The following is a 24,283-nucleotide window of genomic DNA, read 5'->3' on the forward strand; positions in this document are numbered from 1 at the left end:
CTTTAATATATGAGTGCAAGGTAGTGATTTTTCTCTTGCTTTTTATCAAGGCTTTCATAATCTCTTCTAGACTACCTGTATAAACTAGTCCTGAGGAAAAGGCCACAGTATGATCTAAGGTTATTCTACAGAAATGTTCTGTTAAAGCTCTTCATTTGAAAATCACAAGCTAAATGATGTAATGACTTTTAAGTTCCTCTTTCCTAAACCATTCTCTGCCTTTAATCAATCTATTATTGAGGAAGTGTCTGGATATAAAACCCAAGCTATTTGCATATCTCACTCTGAGTCCTACCACAAAAGAAGTCAGCCTTGGTGTTTCGTGAACAAATAGTTGTTTGCCTGCTAAAAGCATTTGAGTGCTATCTCCAGCATCCCAGTATCCACAGGGTAGAAGATGAATTGTTTTCATAACCATTTCTCTTCCCTAGCAACACATGCACCTCCATCATGTGCAATGCAGTAGGAAACAGGAATGTGTGTGTTTAGGGCTCCAGTAAATACAGAGGCAGACTATTTATAATCTATTGCAACTTTGTGTTTATTCTAATTTCTCAGTCTCGGTGACACTTTCCCTTCTTTTTTCGTTATAACTGCTTTTTACTTCACTGTAGTTTTCAAAAAGTAAATAGTACATTAGTCTAGCTCACACAAATATGTGCCTCTAAATATTACCCTTTAGGTATATTCCTCTAGTTTGGTTTTCAAGAAGAATCGTTATCTAAAAGTAAAATGAATGATAAATATATAAAATGCTTACTCTTTAGGGTGTCTTAGGAGTAGTATTTCATTTAGAGTGGCAGTGATTCATGGCTTCTGTCTCTACACGTGCCTTTGGGGTGGCTTGCATTGCCCACAACGCTGTGTCGTTTGTTTCCCTTTGATTTTCATGAGTGACAGCTTGCTTTTGGCATGTTTCCTTCTGCTGGGCTAAAAAAAGAGGAAGAAAGGAATGTGCAGATATGGGAAAAGAGAAGCCTGAAAAGTCCTGAAACTAATAATAATAGTAATAAAAGAAGAGAAAGAAGGTTTACTTTTACTAATACATTAAAAAAAGAAATCTGTGGTAGCCGTATTGGCATTGAGTGAAAAATTAAGGTATGTGTAATAGCCATCTTAGAGGATGATCGGTTACACATATCATCTAGGAACCAGCAAGTTGGTTTCAACCAGTTGTAGGCAGCTACTGATACCAGTTGTTTTCTCTTCTAATTTCAGTAGCAATGCTTAAAGTAATTCATAAAGCATTTACTAAAAAAAATGAAGTGGATACTTCAGTTGACTTTTTATCATTGTGCTACAAAGAAGCACTAAAATGAGGGCTCAAGAATTTAAAATCCTTAGAAGGAAACATTTTTACAAGTGAACAATTAAATTTCTCTTTGCCAAACTGTATTCTTGTATTCAAAATATGGGGAGGGCTAGATATGTACACATACACACACTTCCAGAAATGCCTGTTAATAACTTGTAAAAGATGAGACAGGGGTTTTGTGGTTTATTTATGGGGAGGTTGGTTTGTTGGGGTTTCTTTTAACCCATGAGGAAAAATTCAGCTTATGGCAGTCCTAAATTGTCTGTGGAAATGGAAAAGGAACTGAAGCAGGGGAGGAATTTCTCTAGTTAGGATCTGGTAGTTTTTCATTGTGGGGTCTTGCGCAGCAAGGTGACTGGTCTCCCTGCTTAGGGAAGGTCTTCAGCTCCTGTATCTTTAGTTGTGCATTAGTATGTGATTGTTACAGCCTTATAATGTAAGTAAAAAGGAATAAAAGCTGAATTGCAAGAATATGAACTTCTCACTGGTGAGGATGTGCAAGGATGTAAACTCCTTGACTAAATGTTCCCTTCTTAATGAGGTTGCATTGCTACTGCTGAAGCATCAATAAGAAAAAAAAAATCAAGTTATTTTTTACCTGGGTTCAGATGCTTCTTCACAGGTAGGTTTTGATGGTAGTAGTGAGAAACTTCCAGTGTTGCCAGTGAAATTTCAGACTAAATTATTACAGTCTTAGAAAGAGGCAGCTAAATGCTTGATACTAATCTGTCACTAAAGGCTCTCATTAGATTTTTGAATAAATGCGGACACCTTTTAAATGGTAGAACACAGGTGAAGTTTCACTTTCTTTGCTAGTGAGGGAGAAATACAGTTAGTCTTTGCCATTTTATACTGTCTGTTAAGGTAACAATATGCTTTGATGTTAGGCAGTGAAGTGACCTTGAGCCAGCTTTTTCTCTACTGATCAGAGTGGTTTTCACTTTGCTGCTTTTCACCATGGTTATGCTTCCCTTGGTTTTGCTCCTTCTCAGCCTGAGATAGGCATCACAGTGCCTCTCACTAAAGCACAAGTTCTAAGTGATTTTAAGCACCTTTATGTTGTATGCAAGTCATTGCTCTAACTCTTGTTTTAGCACTTCCTAATTTGGCAATAATGGTAGTCTCCAGAATGGCAATTAGTTAACAAAGAAGGTTACAGTGTATGACCTAGCAATCAGGCTTTCCTTAAACTTGTTTGTCTGCACACCACACAGATATATTCAGCTAGGTATCAGTCTGCAGGTAGTGGAAGTGTAAATTGCTTTATGCAGGCACTACTGATGAGTCTCTGTTTGATGCCAGTTCTTAGCTTTTTTCCTTTTAAGAATTCACTGGTAACACTGGTTTAGTTCAGAAATACGTGCACTCTAGGATTGCTAAAATCACAGCATATAGTACTAACATATCTGTCTTTTCTGTGATCCTTGAATCTCTTCAGGCATGAAAGTATATGGGCATGTATGTGAAGGCCTTCTGTTCTTATATTATCCTGTTGCTTGCATTAGTATCACTTAAAAGTTGTCTCAAAGACAGACGGCATACTGTAAGGCAAAGTCTCTTCCTCGTTGCCTGTATGTCACATTCAGTGTTCTGCCATATAAAAAGTAAACAGATATTGCAAAGGCTTTTAAATCAAGCTGTGAATTTCTTCACTGATTGGTATGCATGTATTCACTGAACTTTTTTATCTATTCTACTATCATTATATTAAAACTCGTTAACACTACTGCTGCCACAATGTAATGCCTTTCTAAGGTCAGATAGTCAAGTGTTTGAAGAGAGGAAAGATTTGGAAGTCTTGGGATGATATTTGCTCTTTTTTGTATTAAGTGCTTTCTTATGCCTATAAACAAGGAAAGAGGCAGCAGCATCATTTATGTTAAACAGCACTTTGCTGGAAATACTTGTTTCTTGACAAACCTGCTGTGTGTGTTGATATCATAGCTCTAGTTTTAGCTTGAAGAAAAAGGTTGGATCAAACTGGGAGAGAACTAATAATATCTTCTCACAGGATAAATGTGTTTGAAAATATCAACTGTTCGTACAACCTGATTCATTCTAAAACCCAAAACTCTTGTTGTGTAGCAGTGTTTGGTTTTGTGAGTAAGGATAATGTTCTCCTTGAGACCTTTAGCACATTGACACATTGCTGTCAAAGGGGGAAGAAGTAGCCCCATCCTTACCACTGGTGCAGGCTTCAAAATGATGCAGAGTGAGCCACCTGTTGCCTGCCCATCGCTGTTGTTAGGTCTGTAAATTATGTGCCATTCCCTCCAAGAATGAACAGGGATATCTACTGAGCTAGGTATAGCTTGATGTTATTTTTAGAACAAATTACATTGATTGCATACTATTTCAAAGGCCCCAAGTAATAAAGTGCACAATTAAATGTGAGTCTGACTAGTTTCAGTTCTCTGTGTGGTTTTGGTATAAAAACTTAACTATTTGTTTTCCAGACTCTTCTGGCAGAGATTTCGGTCCTACTCTGGGATTGAAGAAGTCCAGTTCTCTTGAGAGTCTTCAGACTGCTGTGGCTGAAGTTAGGAAGAATGAACTCCCTTTTCACAGACCCAGGCCTCATGTGGTCCGTGGTCGGGGGTGTAATGAGAGTTTCCGAGCTGCCATTGACAAGTCTTACGATGGACCTGAAGATGGAGAGGAGGGTATGTTGCTAATGGCACTTATTGAAGGAGCCACCTTCACTTAGCACTGCTGAGGGCCAACCTTGTAAAGCACATGAACAAATGATTTAGTCCAATTGAAGTTGATCTTATTTTAAAAGCTGTTCATGTCTTGGAATGAATAGAGCTGTCTTTGCAGTACCCCATCCAACCTTGACAGGGTTTAGTGTAAAGTCTTTCACTGATCTCCTTCGGGGCAGGGGTGGGTTGGAGGATTTAGAACTCAATCCTTAAATAATTATATTTTTCAACTTCAAGGAGCAGCTGCCTTCTTCAGATTACATTAAAAATTATCTTGCTTGTTTTACAGAGCTGTCTACAATTCCCCCTTCTCCAACCAGGAAATTTGTTTCCTGTTATAGACAAGGCAGAGTGTATTGATAGCACCCTGCTGTTCATTCTGTCACCATGGGCTTACAGACCCCAGTCTGGAAATATGTCTCCTTTAACATGGAGCATAAAACTGTGCTTGGATCCTTAGCCCCCCAAATAGAAACAGCACAGCTCTTCTCCAACCAGACAGAGCAGTTTATCTATTTCTTGTTCAGCCATTAAAATAGAAAGATTTTGTTACGTAGGTTGGTTATGTCAGTTGCCAGAATCTCTTGTTGAAGTAAGCTCTCAGTGTTTGCATCCCAGAATGTCAGTTTTCTCAAGCTGATGGAGGTTAACAAGCTAGATTTCAAACAGCATAGTGTTTTACCATGTCAGGATTTTTTGTCTCAGGAATAGTAACTAGAAAACAAGTCACTAAAATAACTCTGTAGTTAATTTGCAATAGAAATCTGCTTGAATTCACTAGATATGTTTAGTCTGCTTTTTAAATTATTTAATTAGATGAGTAAGTGTTGTGAGTCATTTGAGCACTTTGTAGACACTCGTGCTGTATTCCACGTGTTTGCATTTTGGTAGCCCCTAGCCATCCTCACTGCTTCTTCTTTTTCATCCGGTGCAGATGGTTTCTCTGATAAGAGCTCTCACTCTGGTCAGGAAGCTCAAAACATGGAATCTGCCCATCCAGAGAACCCTGAAATAGAAGATACAGAAACCAAAGCAAAAAAAGACAAAAAAAGTAGAGAAAAAGAGAAGAAAAAGGAAAAGGGCAAATCTAAAATCAAAGAGAAAAAAAGGAAGGAAGAAAATGAAGATCCGGAAAAGAAAAAGAAGAAAGGCTTTGGTGTCATGTTGAGGTACGGCATCGTACAAAGCAGAACAGCCACACTTTCTCATTATAATGTAGGGAACAACTGATACTCTCATAAAGTATAAAAATTATTTTGCTTGGACTCAAAGTAATGTTTATGTTATTTAAAAAGAAAGCAGTTTATACTTTTACACCAAACTTGTAGCTGAGGCAAAAGACATTTGGCAGACAAAATGTCTTTTTGTGCCTTTGAAATTCATTCCCATATGTCAGAAAAGATTCAATGTTTCAGTCTAAAAACAATCGTGTGTCGGTGAGGAGGGCTTTGTGGGGAATATTTCTCAGTAATACATGATCCACTCCCACGTTCAGACCTTCGCCTTCTCTTTTGCTTATTTGCTTCTTTCAGAAGTTTTGGAGAGAGCAGAATTGCTTGTGTGACTGTGAACAGTCCGGTAACATTTGCAGTTGCTGCTAACCAGTAGCTATGATAAAAGCTTTGCTTCACAGCTTTAGCCATTGCCTGCAGTGGACAAAAGCTTTCCATCCTCCCTGCCCAGCCTGCAGGCTTGTGTTTGGATTTCTTCTGTGGGTATTTGTTGGGTTTGCATCTCTGGAGTTATTAGGTATTAGACAAAGTTCTCCAAGTCATTTTCTTGGTATTGCTGGAGTGTTGTAGGGACTCTGATTGCTGTCATCCCTGCTTCTGGTACCTGTTTATTCTATTGAGGATTAAAGTGTTTCCATTTAAGTAGATCTTTGCAATTAATATATGGTATTTGAATGAAATTTAATGGTCACTTGAAGATTAGTCTGTGTGACCATGTGGTTACTTCTCGGACTGAGCACTTAATGTTAGCTTTAGGAGGCTATTGGTGTTTCTTAGCATGTTGTATTGTAGACAAGCTAGAAACATATAAAACCAGAATCACTGCTTAGGCAAAGATACATTTAACTAGTCAACTAAGGAATTCAGTTGCAAGATAGTTCACTTAAATGACATTCATTAGAAAAATGATATATGAACTTGCATTGTAGCTTTTGGTTGGTATGTCCTCTGCAGTCAAATGGCTTGTGTTAAAATGTGGAAAGTTTTACCTGACCTTCTTCTGTGTATCATCAATAGAAATCCTTAAAGTTGTCCTGTCAACTTTTGAACACTGTAGAGGTACTGTCAAAAACATACAGGCATGCTTATGTGCCGCATTTGCATGTTTTTAGTAGTCATTACTCTTCATAAGATGAAGGTGCATGTGTATACCAGTCTGCATTTAAATGGGGCTCTTCAGGAATGCTGGAGGCACACACTCACACCTGTGCATTGCACGTGCATTTGTGTTCATACTGTTTAAAGAAATAGGGCTTAACATGGAAGAGTAGTCAAAACACTGAATAATTAGGAGGGTGACTTCAACAACTCTCAGGTATCTTAAGCTTTGTGTCTATTTTCATTATTCTTAACTCTCTGGCATGAATAGGGCTGTTGGAAGAGGAGGGGAGTGACACAGAGGTCTGACAAAAGGATAAGTATTCTGTTTCACGTATCTCTAGCAGAATCGAAGTTTGAAGTGCAAAGTCTTTACTTGTGGGGGCGTGATGCCTGAGCCAGAAGGAACACGGGATGACATCAGAATCCAAAAAAGGCAGTTGTAGTTGACAACAAAATCTGCTGATGATCAATATGCAAAGCTGTGAACAATAGGTTACCATTCTTAGTGATTCCCTTTTCAGAATGTATCTCGCATTTTGGTTATACACAAGCTTTATACATCTGTTCTTTTCATAAGCTTGCTTTTTGTTTAGATTGATAGTCTTCCCAGCAGACAGCAATTGTTAATAATATTTATCTGTATAGCAGCACAGAATGGGAATTTCTATCCCACACCATTGAAAATCTGTCCAAAGCGACAGAGATGGAAGCAACAGGTTATAATCATCTTAAGGTCCTTTCCAACCCTAACTATTCTATGATTCTGTAATAATCGGAGGAGTTGTTTGTAGGCGCTAACAGTAAACCTGGGAGGTTTTTAGAGGTTCTGTGTTCTCATCAGTGTTTCTTCTTAGAATTTATAAAATTGTTCTTGAAAAGAAATTCCTTCCTGAGAAAGTGAGAGTCCTAGGGAATCCCAGCCGTGATAAAAGTGAGAGAAAGGTGATGACCTATAAAGATTGAACAAGAGTAAACTGTGTGAGTTTACAAAAGAACTGGGGACCATATGTCCTCCTCAAGATGAACAAAACCAGTCTGGTGTGTTTTCAGGGAGAAACTGTGGATGACATGAAAAACAAAACTAATTAATCTGAATGTTTTTAGAAGAAATAATAGGAAACTAATGGGGGAACTTAGGAGGGGTCAAATACTGATTAAATACTAGATTTAAGAGCTATTTTTCAAACCAGAGTTCTGCACTGATGTGAAGAGTGAGGAGTGAATGTCAGGAGGGCTAGGGAGGAAGAGACTGCAGTAAGAAGGTTTGAATGATCAAGTATTTCAGCAACACAGATGGAAAGAAACAGCCAGACTTTTCATGACATTGTAGAGATGAAACTGGCATGTTTGATTGGTAGAATATCTGTGGAAGGAAAGAGAGAATCTGAAGATGACAAAGTTGTGAGCTTCTGCAGCCGTCAAGGTGACTATTAACGCTTGGTAGCTTAGGAGAAAGAAGTAGATTTTTAAGCCATGGATTTTTAAGCTAGTCCAGTCACTACAGCCATGAAAATAATTGATCCTACCAAGAGCTGGAACACCACACTGAGATGTTTATAGTGTTTGTAATTTGTGGGCTACTTTGGCCAGAGTTATTTCAGCTGTGCCTGCATAGTTCTTCTGTGTAGATGCATCTGAACAGGGAAACAGACTTGCTGAACCCATGTGAAGATTGGGTTGAGATAAGGAGGAAATGATCATCTGTGGTTAAAGCTCCAGGACCAGAAGGACAATGAAAATATTTCTAAGGTCTTGCCAGAAAGCTCAGTGCTAATTCAGATGCATGCAGTTTCTCGTGAATGACTAGGAGTCAGGTGTAAAGGACGAAGGAAAGTAGAATTTGAGGTTAAAGCAGCTGCTGGGAAAGTCCCCCCTATGGTGGGATTTTTGTGCTGTACTTACTGGATCACATATGCAGCAATAACAAATTTTATCTTAATAGTATGTCCATGTGAATTGGCTTGTTTCTGCCTTATAATCAATAACAAAGCATTTCAAGATATTAAAACCAAACACAAGTATTTATCTGTAGTAGAAGAAGCGTTAAGCATCTGAGTGTCTTTTGCATCTGAGATTTTTGAACATATTGGAATTGCTACTGCATTGGTTTTTGACTTCTTTTTTTTTTTTAATTTAACAACAGAAAATAGCAAAGCTGTTAGCAGTTGCTAACAGATTTCACTTAGTGCCTCATCTGTTGCTCAGCTGCTATTTACTTGTAGTTCCTGGTCTTTTTTTACACCTACAAAAAAAAAAAAGAGAATGATTGCTTTCCTGCTAAGCTTTTCCTGGATTGAAACTTTATTTATGTGAGTGTGATTCAGGGAGACCATCCAGAAATCATGCTTTTATTTTTGTAATCATTGTTTTAAAAAAAGTCCCGCCGTTTCACCCAGTATTAACTGGAACTCTTGGCTGCAGCATTTGAAGGGCTGTGGCACTCGGAGCAAAGTAGGTTGCTTCTGCTGGAGATTTGAAATGCAAATGACGTTGGTTATTACTGATCAGTTAAGTTTTTAAAATCCTAAATACTGTTACACTGTGGTGCAGACTGCACAGTGTTTGTTTTCTTGTTTGGCTTGTTCTGATGCATCTGTTGCCTGCCTCAGTACTGGTTATCTATATGTGCTGTCCAAAGAACAGCAGAAGTTCACTCTGTTAACTGTTTGTATGTAACACCAGCTAAAGAGCATTATATTTTACTTCTTTATGTTTTCTGGCACATTACACCATCATAGCTCAGTAAATAACCCACTGCTAGATGACAGTGAAGTAAATTGATATTGTATATCAGGAAAACAACTACAATAAATATTTTTATTATTGTGACTACATGTACACTGCAGTCTTAGGAAAAAGCTAATGTCTAGCATCTAGGCTGAAGTTCTTTTGGAACAGAAGTAATACTCAGTTCTCTGCAGATACATAACAGCTGCCAGTTTACACAATGCCATATTCAATGCTTGGTTCATCCCTTTTCTTACATTGATTTGACTGATTTTTTCATGGCACGGTGAGTCTTGATGACACTTCTAGACCTCAAATGAGTTTTCCTACACTCCTTTTTGAAGGTGTTTTGTATTTTTATGAGAAACACTGTAGAGAAACAGCATATTTGTGCCTTTGAATAAGGGTAGTGTGTAATGTCATTGCTTTAGAACCGTCAAAAGCCTTGTGAGGTGGCTCTGTAGGCTGTTTGGAAGGGTTAATTAACCTGTTGGTGCAGGGTGTTAGAAATCCTTGATGTCAAGCACTAATGCAAAATGCATTATCATTTAGCACTGAGAACACAAAGCTGATCTAAGCAAGAGGTTAATTAAAAAAAGAAGTATTCCTCAGTTTGTTTGGTGCTGAACTCCGGATTTTGAATTTGTGATCTATAGGTATTGCTATGCCTTGAAATACTATCAAAATGTTATTTCTTACAAAGGTAGGCTCTGTATTGGTTTCTAAATTAAGTTAGAGGAAGACTGAACCTTGAAATCACCAGGGAAATGTGACCTCTGCTGCATGGTGCTGCTCTGTATCCTAATCCCATAGCAGTTGTTACAGTCCTGGCATATAATAAACATAAGTCTATAGCACTCTCACTACCTTTTCCAAACAGTGATTGTTAAAAATTCTGGGCAGCCCTTTCTGCTTTATGGGTATGAAGGTAAGTTAGCTAATGGACTGCAGCCACACCGATGGCATTTTAATAGGTAGCTCCCCCAGGCAGAGACCAGTAGACTGAAGTCATAATTTTTTTGTGGTATGAAAATCCAAGAGCAACTCTGTAGTTGGTGACTCAGAGTAGAGAGTTTTGCCGAACTGGAGTGCAGTGGGAGAGCACCCTCTCAATCAGTCTTCATTTTTAGGCTGGATTCAGGGAAAAAAACCCACCAGTCTTCTTTGTATAAGGCAGCTCTTGTCAAATTGACTTCACCAGTTTAGCAGCAACTATTTCAAAATTAGTATAGGTGAGAAAATGTCTGTTGCTCACAAATATTGCACATCAACGGTGACTTGTATGTTTCTGTGTATATACATGCAGCTGCAAGCCCAGGAAGCAGGAATCTATATGTGTGTATTTGTTACATTTGCTTTTTCCTGTTCACAAAGATTGCACTCTCTCACAAAATAGTTCATCTTGAATTATTTACCTTCCATTTCACAATATGAGCCATGAATATTTTATTTTTGGCCCCTTAATTTGCCAATTTTCCTTTGAGCTAAGTGCCTTAGCGATTTTAATTTTTCATTCCTGTTGGAAGACAGAAATGACCCTTTTTTCATTATTATTGTTATAGACCTTGTGCTCAGAATGATACTTTTTACAACCAGAACTGTTGAGCCTGTAATGGTATTGCAGAGCAGATAGCATAATCTACAGATATTGACTTCCATTAAGTATAGCACTATGATAGCTTATGGAGAGATTTTTTTTGTGGTCTGTGTGCCTTTAGAATTTGAGCATGTAGAAGAAAAGTTAGCAATATAATGAGGAACGAGCAAATAGTAAAGATGTGGCTTGCTGGAGAGAGGCAGCATGTATATAACTTGTTAATGTATTTGTGTGTATGTACCTACGGTGCTGGAAATCAGTATGGACATGGATAGATTAAAAAAAAGACTAGATTATATTTTAACTTTTTGTCCTCAGTAGAAAAATGATCTGAGATCATGCCTGTGTCTTTGATAGCATCAGTTAAGGAGGCAGATGAGTTACTTAGAGGCCTTGATTTCCTTTTGCTTAATGAAATTACCACTTTCAAGTGGATAAATTAGTAAATAAAACTCCTGTTTTCTTTAAAGACCACAGGAGCACAAGGGAGAGGAGATACCTAATCAATTTAATGTATCTCGATTTTGTTAAGTATTTTAAAGTAAAAAAGACAAACATTTCAGTTTACATGCGTGACTTTTTCTTTTCCTCCACTGTATTGCTTCCTCCTTGGCTGCATTCGTAGTCACACTAAAACAGAGAAAATAAGGGGGTTTTGTACAAAAAATGATCATGTGGACTGCCTACTAAAGGCTTATTTGTTTAATTAAGCATCTGTTCTCCTCTTAATATGCATGCATAAATCTCATTAACGTTAGATGTATGCAAGTGCAGTGAAGAATAGACCCTTCACTCTCATTACTGAACTTGGATAACAAGATTTATATTTACTTAACAGATCAGAGCAGAAAGTTCCCTCTGACTATTTAAAAGGACTGGAAATTGCAAACTGTTTGCAAGGATCATGCTTTTTGTGAAATAGTTGCATGCTCATTTCAAGTTGAAATATCATTCAAGCCATTACTAAGCAAAAAGAGAAAAAAATAAAAGCCAGTGTACTTTGTCTATAAGGATTAACTTTGTGCACTAAGTCCTATGACATGTCCACTTAAATGTGTACTTGCCTGTTTCATACTATCCTCCGTGCATGCCATACCTGCTAAAATAAAAAGTAAACTCCAGGTCTTTTCTGGAGGTGGCATATTTCTTCTAAGTGTCTGTTTCCTTGCCCAAGAAATGCCTTCTGCAAGAAAAAGTCCTAGAAAGCAGAGAGTACTCTTGATGAATACTGAGTGTATTTAGCCTTCATTCACTCTGTCTGGCTGTTAGTTGTTCTAAACCCCATCTCTTACATGAGGGATAAAACTTGAATTCAAGACTTTCCATATAAACTATGGTACAGTGGGTATTTCTGTATTAATTGTTATGGTCAGAGATCCTTGAGGGCTTAAAGTCGTGCCCGCAAGAATTTGAATACGGCTTCCTGAGCTGCATTTTAACCAATAAATGCATATTTTGCTCAAGAATACAGAGCAGAGTATGAGTTCTACCTTGAGACAAAGAAAAAGGCAGCTTTGCAGATTTTCTATTTCAGCAATTCTTATAACATGAACTTGGTAAATGGGGAGGGGGAGTTAAGGGGAGAGACAACAATTAACAGTGAAATTATACAGAGGGGGGCTCCTGACAGATTCCTTAACTACAAAGTGGTGGCAGGTGCCAGTTTAATAGGTATTGCCATTAACAGCCATCTGTAGAGAAAATGAAATGTACTCATCTCACTGAATTATGATTTATGCCAGACAAAGAAGTCAAACCAAAGCAATATTTGTATTATAATGCGGAGTCATTGATTAAATGCACATGGCATCTCAAATCCAGTTGACATTTTAAGTTGAAATGATTGCTGACATGTAGCCATTTATTTAACTATTACTTTAAAAAATGTGTCTCTACTTGTTATTAATAGAAGAAAGTCAGACCTGACCGATATTTCAATAGGCTGACCTTTTGTTTTGCTGACATATAAAAGGAACAAAGCTCCTTTTGGGGTAGTCACAATTTCAGAGCATATGAAGTATGTTAGCTTCAGAAAAAACTGACCCCATTGAACCGCTCTGTCTCTTTCTTCCCTCTTCTTTTCCACACAGGATTTTTGAAAGAAAATGGACAATAGGTGGTTTAGGAGATGGGAAAATAGTCTGAGAGAGGATTTGTTCAGGTTCCTGCTCTGCTACTATTTTCTTGGGTGACACTGGTTAACTCACTTAACTCCTCTGAGCCGCATTTGTCCTTATGCAAAAGTTATCCTCTGTGCTTATAAAAAATAAAAATAACAGCATTTCCCTGGTTTATATGATCATTGTTCAGATAAATCTGTTTAAAAAAACCCAGCATCTAAAACCTATTGTGGCTACAACTGCAAAAGTATAGCAGGCAAATAGGTTTATTTTAAAGAAAATTAAAGTTACAAAGTAGTAAGCTTTTGTGTGATCTTCTCAAAAGAATTTTCCTCTCATCTCTAGGATTTTTCCCTTCTCTCCCTGAGGACTTCTTACCGTCTTTCACTTTTTTTCCAGCTACCCAATTTTTCTCATTTGTTAATCTCCTGTTGCCCATTGTCTTTGTAACCTTGTCCGTTATTGCTTACCTTCCCATCCATTTTTAGCAAACTTTGGTGTGTGTTCTCTCTTTGGAAAAGTAAAAATAGGAAGCAAGCGTAGCCCAGTTGGCAATCTCAACCTTCTGCCCTTGCACTGTTATTGAAAACTGACAGAATACTGGTTTGCTCACCCTTACTACAGGGTTACTAAGGGTTCCTTACCCTTCTTGCTACAGATAGTGCATGAGGTGACAAAATGGGGCTTCCTCCTCCTCCTCTCTGTACTACCTCCTAGGTACAGATAGTCTTATGTTCAGAAATGTGGTTTGGAATATAATGCCTCAGAATTATAGTTGACCTTCATCTTTTACTCTGATTTATGCCTTCCTGATAGAAAAAAGAAAAGAAAAAAAAGAAAATATTATTTGTCATTTCAAATTTAACATGGGCAAACTAATTTTTTCTCAGCAGATTGTTCCTCTTTCTCTCCTTTTCTGTCATCATGGAAACTAGGAGCATGTTATCCCCCTTTTACAAAGGCCCATACACAGGGTATCACCATTTAGTAAACCTTAAACCTACTCAGTGGGACAGTGTCTAAAATCTACTCACACTGAAGATCTGACCACACCAGTTTCTTCCTTTTTGGCTTGGATTCATGCTGCTTCCAGATTATGTCAGTCTCACTTATGGATCACACTGCTGGGTCATTGTTCTCACTACACTTGTATGCCCCTATCTGCACAGCATCAACTTTGTCTCCTTCCCAGTTTGGTCTGCATTAACAGACCAGTGTGGTAACATTGCTCTGAGCAGCCATGAACACTTGCCAGCCATCCTGTCTCAGCAGCATGCTTTCTACTGCAATATGTTGCAGCATATTTGGGCAGGAAATATTTTATATAGCCCTTCCCTAAGATTTGCTTCTGCTGCAAAACTTCCATGATGTGTATAAACATTGGCAGGACTAAAGGAGTGATGAAGTAAGGCTTTATATCGTTTCCACCCCAGCTCCTGCTTTTTATCTCTGTCCATCAGCAGCAAGAAAGAAAATCTCTTTACAGCTTCCTGCTCTGCACGTTTGGCTGTGTCCCATTTCAGCTCCACCACTCCACATTTGATAGGAAGCTGTTAGGATGTGAAGGCAAAGGTGCAGGATTTATCCTTACCCAGCAGCTCGTGCTTGTTCAGCACTTAACTTCAGGAGTTGACTGGAGTTAACTCCATCTTCTTAACACATCCAGCCCTCCATCCTCTGATGATGCTTGTTTGTCACCAGGTTTCTGCCACTGTTACTTTCTCCTCTTTTTCTTAACCCCACTCTGCTTCTCCTCCCCTATCTCCTGGGTGCTCTCTTGTCCTAGCTGTCACCCAGCTTATGCAGACCCTTGACTAACAAGCCTAGTAGAGATTGGGCTCTGCCCTCTTGTGTGTGTAGCTTCTACTATGCACCTTGTCTAGAGGAGCAAAAGCTCCGATTTCTCAGTGGTCATGATGCTGCATGGCATTTATTACAGAAGTTAATTATGCTATTGAGTGCTCCCCTCACAGAAATATTTACATTCAAAGAACCTTCATCTGCTTGTTTCCTTCATTCAGTGGAAATGATGTCTCTAGGGTTTGGCTTGGACATGGGGCATTTGAGAGAATTTGATCTTCCTCTAGAAAAGTCTATGAATAAGTCTTAGTGGTGAAAACGAAGATGTCTTCTTCCTTTTCCCTTTGTGTTCCTGCAACTCCATTTCTGTCCTATTTCTTTTTTTTATTGTTGAGAAGAAACAGTAAAGAATTAATAAAAAGGCACCTGGGCAAATACAAAGTGTTAGCCCAGCGCTGACATGAAAGTATAAATCCTCTGTGTGCCATGTGCATATTATATGAACTCTGAGATATGTGTCGCCAGTGGTTAAGAATTAAAATAAATAAATAAATAAATTCAAGTCTTAAAGGTTAACAATTGTCTGTGTTTGTGTGTATATGTAGTACAAGATGCACAGGCCACTAAGAATCTGCTATACTTCTTTTACTAACTTCAGTATTAGGTTTGAAGTGATGAACTCTATGCCTGTGCCATTCATTGTCCCTTATTTGAAAGTAGTGAATACCTGGCCTCACGCTAACCCCAGATTATCAGATTGGTTGGTAACAATGTGTAAATAGAATCATAAAGCTATTTTCTGATGACAGAAGGCCACCACTCTCATCTGCTATTTTCTTTCTAGCCAAAGTACCCTATGAGTAATGAGTCGGGCACTGTTCATTCTACCTCTCTTGTCTTTTTGTTTAGCTTTTTATCCTTAGTACAGTAGCTTAGTGTAACAGACATCCTAATGTCCTGGTTTTAATTAAAATTAGATTAAGGAAATAAACAATTCAAAGAAGTTAGCTTTCCTTTTCTTCCCCTCTCCCTCCACCCTAAATGCGCTTTCCATATCCTCTTCTGCATTTGGAAGGGCTTGTTTCTATTCATATGCTTTTGAATCTTGCAGCCTCCCTAACGTGTAGCAAGGAAGAGCTGTCAAGAAAGCTCACTTTCTTTCATTTAGTCTCCTTAGCAATACATGTTTTTAAATTATTGATTTTTGTCTGTTTTCATGCAATCTGCACTGTAAACTGTAAAATACAATTTTTAATATAAAAACTTGGACAAAATGTGAAGATTTCACAAAACCAAACTGCAGTGCTCTTGAGAAAAAATTTTCCACTATACAGCTGCAGATCATTTTTCCTATGACTAGAATACATACATACTCACTGGAGAGTAAGTGACTTGATCTCAATTTCTCAGAAATTAGCAATTATTTCTTTCTTTTAAAAAGGCAGATTATTATGGGTAGTACTTCAATAGGTTAATGTGCCTCTTCATCTCTGCAGACCTCAGCCCCATCTTTTTCTTAATGAATTTGTATTTAGGCTATTTTAGCTTGGTTGTCATTTGTTGCTTCCCGAACCGTCAGTCATCTGCAGCAATGGAGAGTGGTGTAGACAGCCTCCAGGAGCTCTGATCTGAAATGGTTTGGGAGGCTATGCAGAGAAATTTCTAGGTGTAGATCAGCTTTGAATTCTCTCTGCCTATAGCAGTAGTGTTAGCTGCTTTGTTCCTACATGTGAGATGTTTGCTAATTTCAGTAATTACAAAGTGGATGTTGTATTTATGTAGCTGTAGTATGAATGCTGACGATGTTCTGTAAGACCACAATGAGACCTGTAAATCCTATGGTGTTGGTTCTTTCTAAGCAGCATAATTTGTTGATTTGCCTGTGAAGTATGATGCATCCAGTGAGTGGTGAAAACTGATTTGGCATGCAAGCTGGCTAATTCCGAGTGGATAGCTGGCTTTAGTCCCTAGTGCTATAATAAAGCAAATTTGCCTTTATTGCATTTCCTGCATGGAAATTACTATTAAAAATCTGTGTTGTAGAGATATTTCAGTGTTTTACAAAGATGTATGTGTTTCTGCATGCTTGAAGGGGAGGAAGGAAGCCACAGTCATACAAAATATGTGCTCTAGTGGTCTAATTAGAAGCACACCAAGGTTTAGGCAGTATGGAGTATGCTAACAAAAATATTCCAATAGCAGTATATTTATTTAATTCATCCTTAACATTTATTCTGGCTTAAATACCAGTTTCCTCTATCTTGTGGCGGCATTCACATTGGAGAGAATGAGTTTAATCTTTTTTGGTTTTAGGCTAGATTTTAGAGAAATTGAAAGATGATGTTCCTGTCAGAGTGGAAAGAAAGATCACTGCTGGCCCTAGACCTGCTGCGGAAAACTTACATTATACCATAAACTGCTGTCCATGCACTTGTATGCAATTTAAAGTGGAGCACAGACAAGATGATCTTTCACTGGGGAAGATTTAGGAAAGAAGAGAACGGAAACTGAAGTAACCAACAATCCTAGAATAGAGGGAGGGGAAAAGTGAGGCTCAAGGTTCAGAATAACTAAATAGTTAAGATTTACCTCAGCAGTTTAATAACTTCTTGAGGCCTCAATTCAGCAGAGCAAAGCAATAAACTACAGCTGTATTATATATGCTTCTGTCTTCTTTGCTCTAGACCTTTATTAAAACAATGCATTCACACCATAGTAAAAAGCTACAGTGGAGCTAAAATTAAAATAGGTTACTTTTGAGAAGTGTGTTGATTATTGTGTATGTATAATTCACGCATCACACACAGGAACTCAGAATTTTCTGCCTTTGATATTTTAACCTGTTACCTGTATTCTTCTTTTTTTATGGAACTGGTGGAATTAGCACATAAGTCTTTCGAAGTATTATATGACTAATTTCCAGAATATCAAGTTGAGGCTGGGTTTCTTTTCTCTGACAGGCTATTTCTGTCTCCATAATGAGAACAGCAAAAGGTTAGGAGAGGAGGTGGTGGGTTTACATGTTTGAGCGGTATAAATACTCTAAGGGAAGGAAACAAGGAGGTGCTTAAGGGCTACATAAGCTTCTTTACAGTAGAAAAGTCTCTTCACATCACTATATATTTCACATGTCTTCTCAAGGACACAGAGGCCCTCAAACATATTGAAACAGCCCACGTCTGGAGAAAAGCATGTTTAATAGAGTATTGTAGTAATGGCTTCATGGGATACCAAGACCATTTGTTGATCTTGGCTGTCAGTTTATTGTCTTTCTCAGTCTTTGTTTATTTTGTGTACATCAGCCATTCACCGAGTACCTTGGGACACAAATTGCCTATAATAGATCAAATTTACTGGTCAAAGGTTAAGTCAATCTCATGAGGCTGCTTGCATGTGATAGCATTGGTTTCTGTTGGCTTTGATACCGTATTCATTGCAGTAATATTGTAATGTCTTTGTAAAATTGTTAAAGCTCAATAGCAAGTTCTAGTGTGGCCGTTCCAGGTAGATGACAGCTTGGTTGAATCTAGGCTGTCGTTAACTCAGGCAGGTTTCTTTGTGAGGAATCTTAAGTGTTGTGTTTAAAAAATGCCAGTCAGATTGAAGTGGGGACCTCTCTCTTCTGTACAGAGAAATCCTTGTCTAGGGGAGCAAATATTTTATGTTGTCCAGCAGGGTTTAGATGAGCTCCATCATTACATTTCACAAAGCTAAATGGAAAATTATGTTTACCATTTAGATTTTTTGTTTAATAACCACCATGAAAGGCAGATACAAACTAAAATAAGCCTACAGATTTAAAGGTTGATATGAAATCTGTAGTATAAATCAGAGAAAAATGCATATACAGTAGTGATCAGAGGAGGAGGAAAAATAGAAAATTAAATTGCTTGCAATAAATGTCATGCTAATTTATAAGCTAAAAGGAGAAGATTGTAAATGAAGCACTGAAGTATGAGGGTTTGACTCTGTTTGTAAATATTGACTCAAAATGTGCTTTAAAAAACAATTTAAAAAAATCAACCCAAATTATGGTAGGTAGCCTTCTCAAGGACCTGGTTTCAGAGGCTGACCAAGCAGAAGAGAGGGAGACCAAAATGAAATATTAGAGAGGAGAAAAAAAAACCAACCCAAAAGGCAACTTAAATTGATATGGTGTCTACATACAGATAATTGAAGCCATGAGATTTAATTAAAATTACCAAGTGGATGCTGCTATCAGGAATGAGACAGTGAGGCTTAAACAGAATTTCTCTGAATGTGTATGGGGAATTTTGGAAGCAAGATAAGAAAAAGAATAATCTTACTATCAGCTATAGAGAAAGGTATTCACTGAAGAACAGCTCAAGCTGTGGGCATTTTCCAGGACCGCGGGATACCAAATTTCAAGGATAACCAAATGCCCTGTAAAAGCATCTTGTGATCAATTGTATTGAATGGCACAGAGAAGTTGCATCGAATCAACACCAATAACAATCCATTTAGTTGAGCAAAAAAAGATCATTATAGGCCTTTAATACAGAACTTTCGGTTCAGGATCTGTCCATTTTGGAACTTGGACTTGTAATAATTGCGTCAGTGTCATGAAAAAGCAGAACTTCATTAAAGTCAATATACTTGTAGCAGTTCTGAAACAGAAAAAAGCAAGCTGGGAGAGTACTGTAACAGGCAGGTTTTATAACCTGTTTCTTCTGAAAACAGCTAACATTTGTGCATTTAAATGACCACAGAAAAATTCCAGAAGCTCAGACTGAATTTGCAGGACCAACAGTGTGGTTGAGTGTAAAAGTGTTTATTGATCCATAGCAAAAGTGGAAGGAACAGGGATCAGCTGCACAAGTGGTCAGATCTGATTGTGGAAGATGAAATAGAAATACCAACTGAGGCAGAGCAGAGTGATCAGAGGGAAGGCTTTGGGGAACCTAAATAACTAACAGTTGTTTGAAAATAGTGGAGAGCATCCCGAAGCCTTTCAGTCTTCCTGAACTGAAAAATAGCAGATGTTGGATTGATCTTAAACCACCGAAATTCAAACGTGTAGTGGCTTTGTGGCTGAAGTTTCCAGGCCTGAGTCAAAGCTTGCTGAACTTCATAGAAGTCCTGTACTTGATGAGACCCACAGAGTGTTTCCTCAGTACATAGAGCTGTGAGATTGAAGTGAGTCCCTATAACGTTGTGGCTAATGTTTTTTTTCCTTTGGGATATAAGGCTCTAGGAGAATTAATTCCCAGTTTTGCTTAGATGTCAGTGATTAATATTTTTTCAGACTTGCTGGGGAGATCCTAGCTTGAAACTGAGAGCTGATAAGATCCATCTCTTCCCTGAATAGTGAACCTAAAAATGGTATGTTGAGGTTCTGTATTTCTTTCAGTGACTCAGTATCAGACTATATTTTTCTCCCAGAAATATCTTTTAATTGATTATTCTGAAAACTGCAGCCTAAAGTAGAAGATATTTCTGATACTCGTTTATTTTCACGAGTATACAAAGATTTCTGAGACCAAATCCTTCATTTTGCTACATCTTTGCAATCCCATTCTTTTGATTTGTGTTTCACAGGAATAATTCCAGATGGAATTTCTCTGTGTAATTAATTTTTATCTATTAGCTTTGTTGGTTGTTCAGGGTTAAAAGGAGTAAAAAGTGGGGGAAACTGATTTTATTTATTTAATAATATACGGCAGGGGAAGCAGATCTGTGAAGTTCGCTTTCTGCCATGTAGCACTCAGTTTCGGGGAGGGGAGAACTTTTAGATTTTCATACAATATCTTGCGTGGGTTGAGACAACAGTTCCAAGGCTCAAATGTTTCTCCCAAGATAACTAAGAAAAAGATTGGGTCAGTTAAAAATACTTACTTTTATTCTCACATTTTAATTTTAGGTCCTTTTACTAAGGACTAAGATGGGTTTTAATCTTAAGAGTCACTTTGTTTAAGATCCCTAACAGCTTATTCTGAAAATACAAGGAAACTTGACAATTTAAAAACTTGTGACAGGATTTGACACTATGTTGCTGTGATTTTGACATTCAAGGAAAAATTGTTTGCCAAACAAAAACCTGATAACCTTTTACAGTCTGCTTGCTTAGTAAAATCTACTATCCTAGAAAATGGAAATGGGCTTCTATAGTACTTGAGGAAAAGTACCACAGTGATCGCTGAACCCAAGGTTTAGCATCATAAAAATGTATGCATGATGTGACTGAAAAATGTAATCTCTTTTGTATAGTCCTTACTACTATTATTTCTAAAAATCTGGCTTGAGAGATTACTAGAACATGGAGCAGAGCTAAAAAGATTTTTTAAGTTAAATCAACTTATGATCCAAAACTGTATATAGTAGCAATAACAAACTTCTGGTAAAGCACTGACTGTGAGGAGCAGATGGTGAAGGCCCATGAGATTCTGGTAGGATTTAGTGTGGCACTGAAAATGCTCTGAGGAAGGTAAGAAGCCTGCTCAAAGCAAACCCAAATATCATGGGCTGATAGAGAGACTCATAAGAAAGCCACTCAGCAGATTCAGCCAAAAGGTTATAGTATGAAAATAAGTAATAAAGAATGGCAATTCTCTAGCAATGGAGAGGGAATACTAAACATGAAAATGAAGGTGTATCGTTGCCCTCCTTTGTGCCTCTTATTTTGCTAAAAGTGAAGCTGACGCTGTGTGCCTTCTTCCTTTAAAGAGAAGAATACTGATTTAAGACCACCCCCAGTAGTGCTCTCCTCTCTGGATCCCCCTTGGCCCCATCCTGTGTTCAGAGTGGTAACAGTGCTCTGACCTTAAGGTAAGGGACAGCAAGAAATGCATAACCACCCTGCAGTAGCCCTTGCCAGTCACCTCAGAGAAGTCCACCATATAATGTGAATGAATGAACAAAGGAAATACAGTTAGAGATAAAATAATCACCTTTGATTCTCCTTCTTTGAGTCCTGTAGCGGTAGGTTTCCAGATTTCCCCTGCCTGCGCCAGCCAAGAATGTACTTTCTTCACAGTCTGCTCCATAAGAAGTCGTGATGCAGGACTTCCCTTTGTCTGAATGGATTACGATTTGTGTCCACATACAGATGCCCTTCGCAGCTTGTTTCCAAAATGAAAGTTGGCATTATGCTTGTTACTGTTCAGCTATACGTAAAGTGAAACAGACTTTCAAAAATCATTTACAGAAGATTCGCTGTGACTATTGATGTTTTCTGACAACGTAATTTTTCTTGTAGACCTTCCCCTCTCCTCCTACTTCTCCCCTCCTCCCAACTCCTACCCTGCAAACAGCAGAAATGTATTTGGGAAAATGAAAAGGTTATGAATCAAACTTTCAAGGTATTTTTTAATTGACCCTGGGTACGCACTTAGATGGAGCTGATAGAAAGGTTGCAGGTGTTTTATATTATGGAGTCCCTTTATATTAGATGATGCTGTGTCCTGCATCTAATGATTGAGTAGTCTCCTGTGGAAACGTGCATTTAGCTACACTACATAGAGAGCAGTTTCAGGTATGTACGTATTTCATCTGTCACTGAATTAACCTGAAAAGTCTATGGGTAACCAGATCCCTTGGATGGAAGAGGTTGATGCTTGTTTGATAAAGAACTTTTTTTTTAGTACTAAAGCTTAACAGGTTTGTTCTGAATTGAAGCCACTGGTATTTAACATGGAATCATAGGCTGCATAGACTTGAAAGCTCAGCATGTAATGCAGAGACTTTGTTCCAGACATTTTTCATGGCATGCACCATGCAATGTAGTCTGGTTTGGGGCAGGGGTGTTCTTGGGTTTTTTGTTTGCTTATTATTTAAATCCTGACCAAGAATGGTATTAAACAAAATCGACTGTAGGCATTTGCAGTTTTATTAAAATGGATAATGCTGTCAGAGACAAATAGCAAGAAATTCTAGAGACTCCTGTTAAATAATACTGATATTTTCAGCGTTTGGAATAAACCAGTATGAACTGGAACTGAGTTGCAGTAAGTGGTAAAGAAAAGTGGTAAATTTATATCTAACTTAATTTGAGAACTTCATCACAAGCTGACCCTTACAATATAGCAGGGGATCTATAATACTGTATATTGTTTCACTCATATTATATGAAAACATGATCATTTGCCTTTAAAAAAAAACCAGACCAAACCTACCTTCATTTTTAATGTTGTAATCTTTTAATAATGACTGGCTGAATTATCTCTGTAATTCATTACTCTCTCAGATGAAGGGGATATGTTATGGTTTGTCATTATTCTCCATAGTGGCAAGGAGAACAGGCTGGAGATTTTAATCGCCTTCCACTGCATGGGCTATAGACATGCTGATGACTTGCTGTGAGATTGCATTTAGTTCCAGGATCTCTGGTGCTTCGGAGTGTAATGCATTTGGTTGCCATGATGAATAAAAGTTTTCGATGGTTTATGTAGGCATACTAGAAGTAAAACAAAAGAGAAAGAGCAAAGAATGAAAGTAAAACATTGCTGTCTTTTACAAGTGACCAGCTGAGTACAGAAGAAAAAGTAATAAATTTGTCGGGAGGGAAACAAATATGGTAGTTGAAATATTATAGATATCTCTACATGACTCTGTGTGTAGATATATGATGTGAAATAGATACAATCTTAACGTTGTTATGTACATACTTATGACTGCACTGGCTCATTACCCATTGCATCAAGGATGCTCAAGTGTTTATTATGCTATTTACCAAATTATAGCTATTTCCTGAACAGCCGGCCTCTGCTGAATATTCTTGTATTCTGTCCATCTTTAATAATGAAGCCTGCACTTTGGGGCAGAAACACAGTCTGGCAATGATCAGCAGGAAATAAGAGATAAATTGGTAATCTCTTTAGCTTTACTGTTTTATGTTGTTTATTTGCCTCTCCCAAGTATTCGTTTGGGGAACTTGGGCAGCATAGGTCAGGCAGCTGAGTTTCTTAGTGCATATTAGGAAGTGGACTGAAGAGCAAACAAATCTCTAGTAAGTTTTATATACTGTTTTGTTTTTCAATCACATCTATGATTTAGCTAATCTATCTCGGGGAGAGTGTTGTAATAATTTTAATGAAAAATATCAGTATACCATTTTATATACAGCAGTTATTTATTGCAGTGTCTGAGTAAAAACATAAGATGGATTATCTAAAAATAAAGCAGTTCTGGGAGGTAGAGGGATTCAAAGGAGTTTTTGAATATTTGGGCTGTTCTGATACCAAGTGGCCTGGGAGCCGTTTTGGCCTGGTATTTGAGCAAGAAAATCTTCCCCCAGGGATAGGGTGATTACCTTTTGAGGATAGACTCTGCCATTGCCATGTTGACCTTGAGAGTAGGACCAGGGCAGATGGGTGCTGCCTATCTCTTGCTAAGGTCAGAGGCAAACCTAACTATGGTAGCAAAGGAGATGTAGTTGTGCAGTTCAGAAGGATAGATGGCTGTGCTGATGGCTGATTGACTCTAGCTGTCCAATGTTGCGGGGTTTGGGGTTGGTTTTTTTTGTGGTGATTTGGAGGCATTTTGGTTAGTTCTTTTTTGTTAACTTTTTGCAAACCTTTGTTAAATACTGGGGAGAGGAAGAGCCAGTCATGGTGCTACCTCTGCAGTTGCTTTCCAAAAGCAGCTTGATAGGGACAAGAACCTCATCTTTGCAACAGGAATTCATTTGTCAGTGAATTTAAGAGACTTTGAGCTGTGAGAAGATAGAGACC

General features: G+C 38.0%; 1 protein-coding gene across 1 annotated transcript in view; it reads left to right on the forward strand.

The window, feature by feature from the left end:
• PARD3B (par-3 family cell polarity regulator beta) overlaps positions 1 to 24,283 on the forward strand; it is a gene marked incomplete at both ends in the record, with an annotated part of 424,820 nt that overhangs the window by 282,119 nt on the left and 118,418 nt on the right. Inside the window, 2 exons of the mRNA XM_080620282.1 lie at positions 3,772 to 3,978; positions 4,952 to 5,186. Of these exons, the coding sequence (XP_080476408.1) occupies positions 3,772 to 3,978; positions 4,952 to 5,186 (442 nt within the window). The remainder of the gene's footprint in view (positions 1 to 3,771; positions 3,979 to 4,951; positions 5,187 to 24,283) is intronic.

Source organism: Psittacula echo (genome assembly GCF_963264785.1).
Source record: "Psittacula echo genome assembly, chromosome: 6".
Taxonomy (NCBI): domain Eukaryota; kingdom Metazoa; phylum Chordata; class Aves; order Psittaciformes; family Psittacidae; genus Psittacula; species Psittacula echo.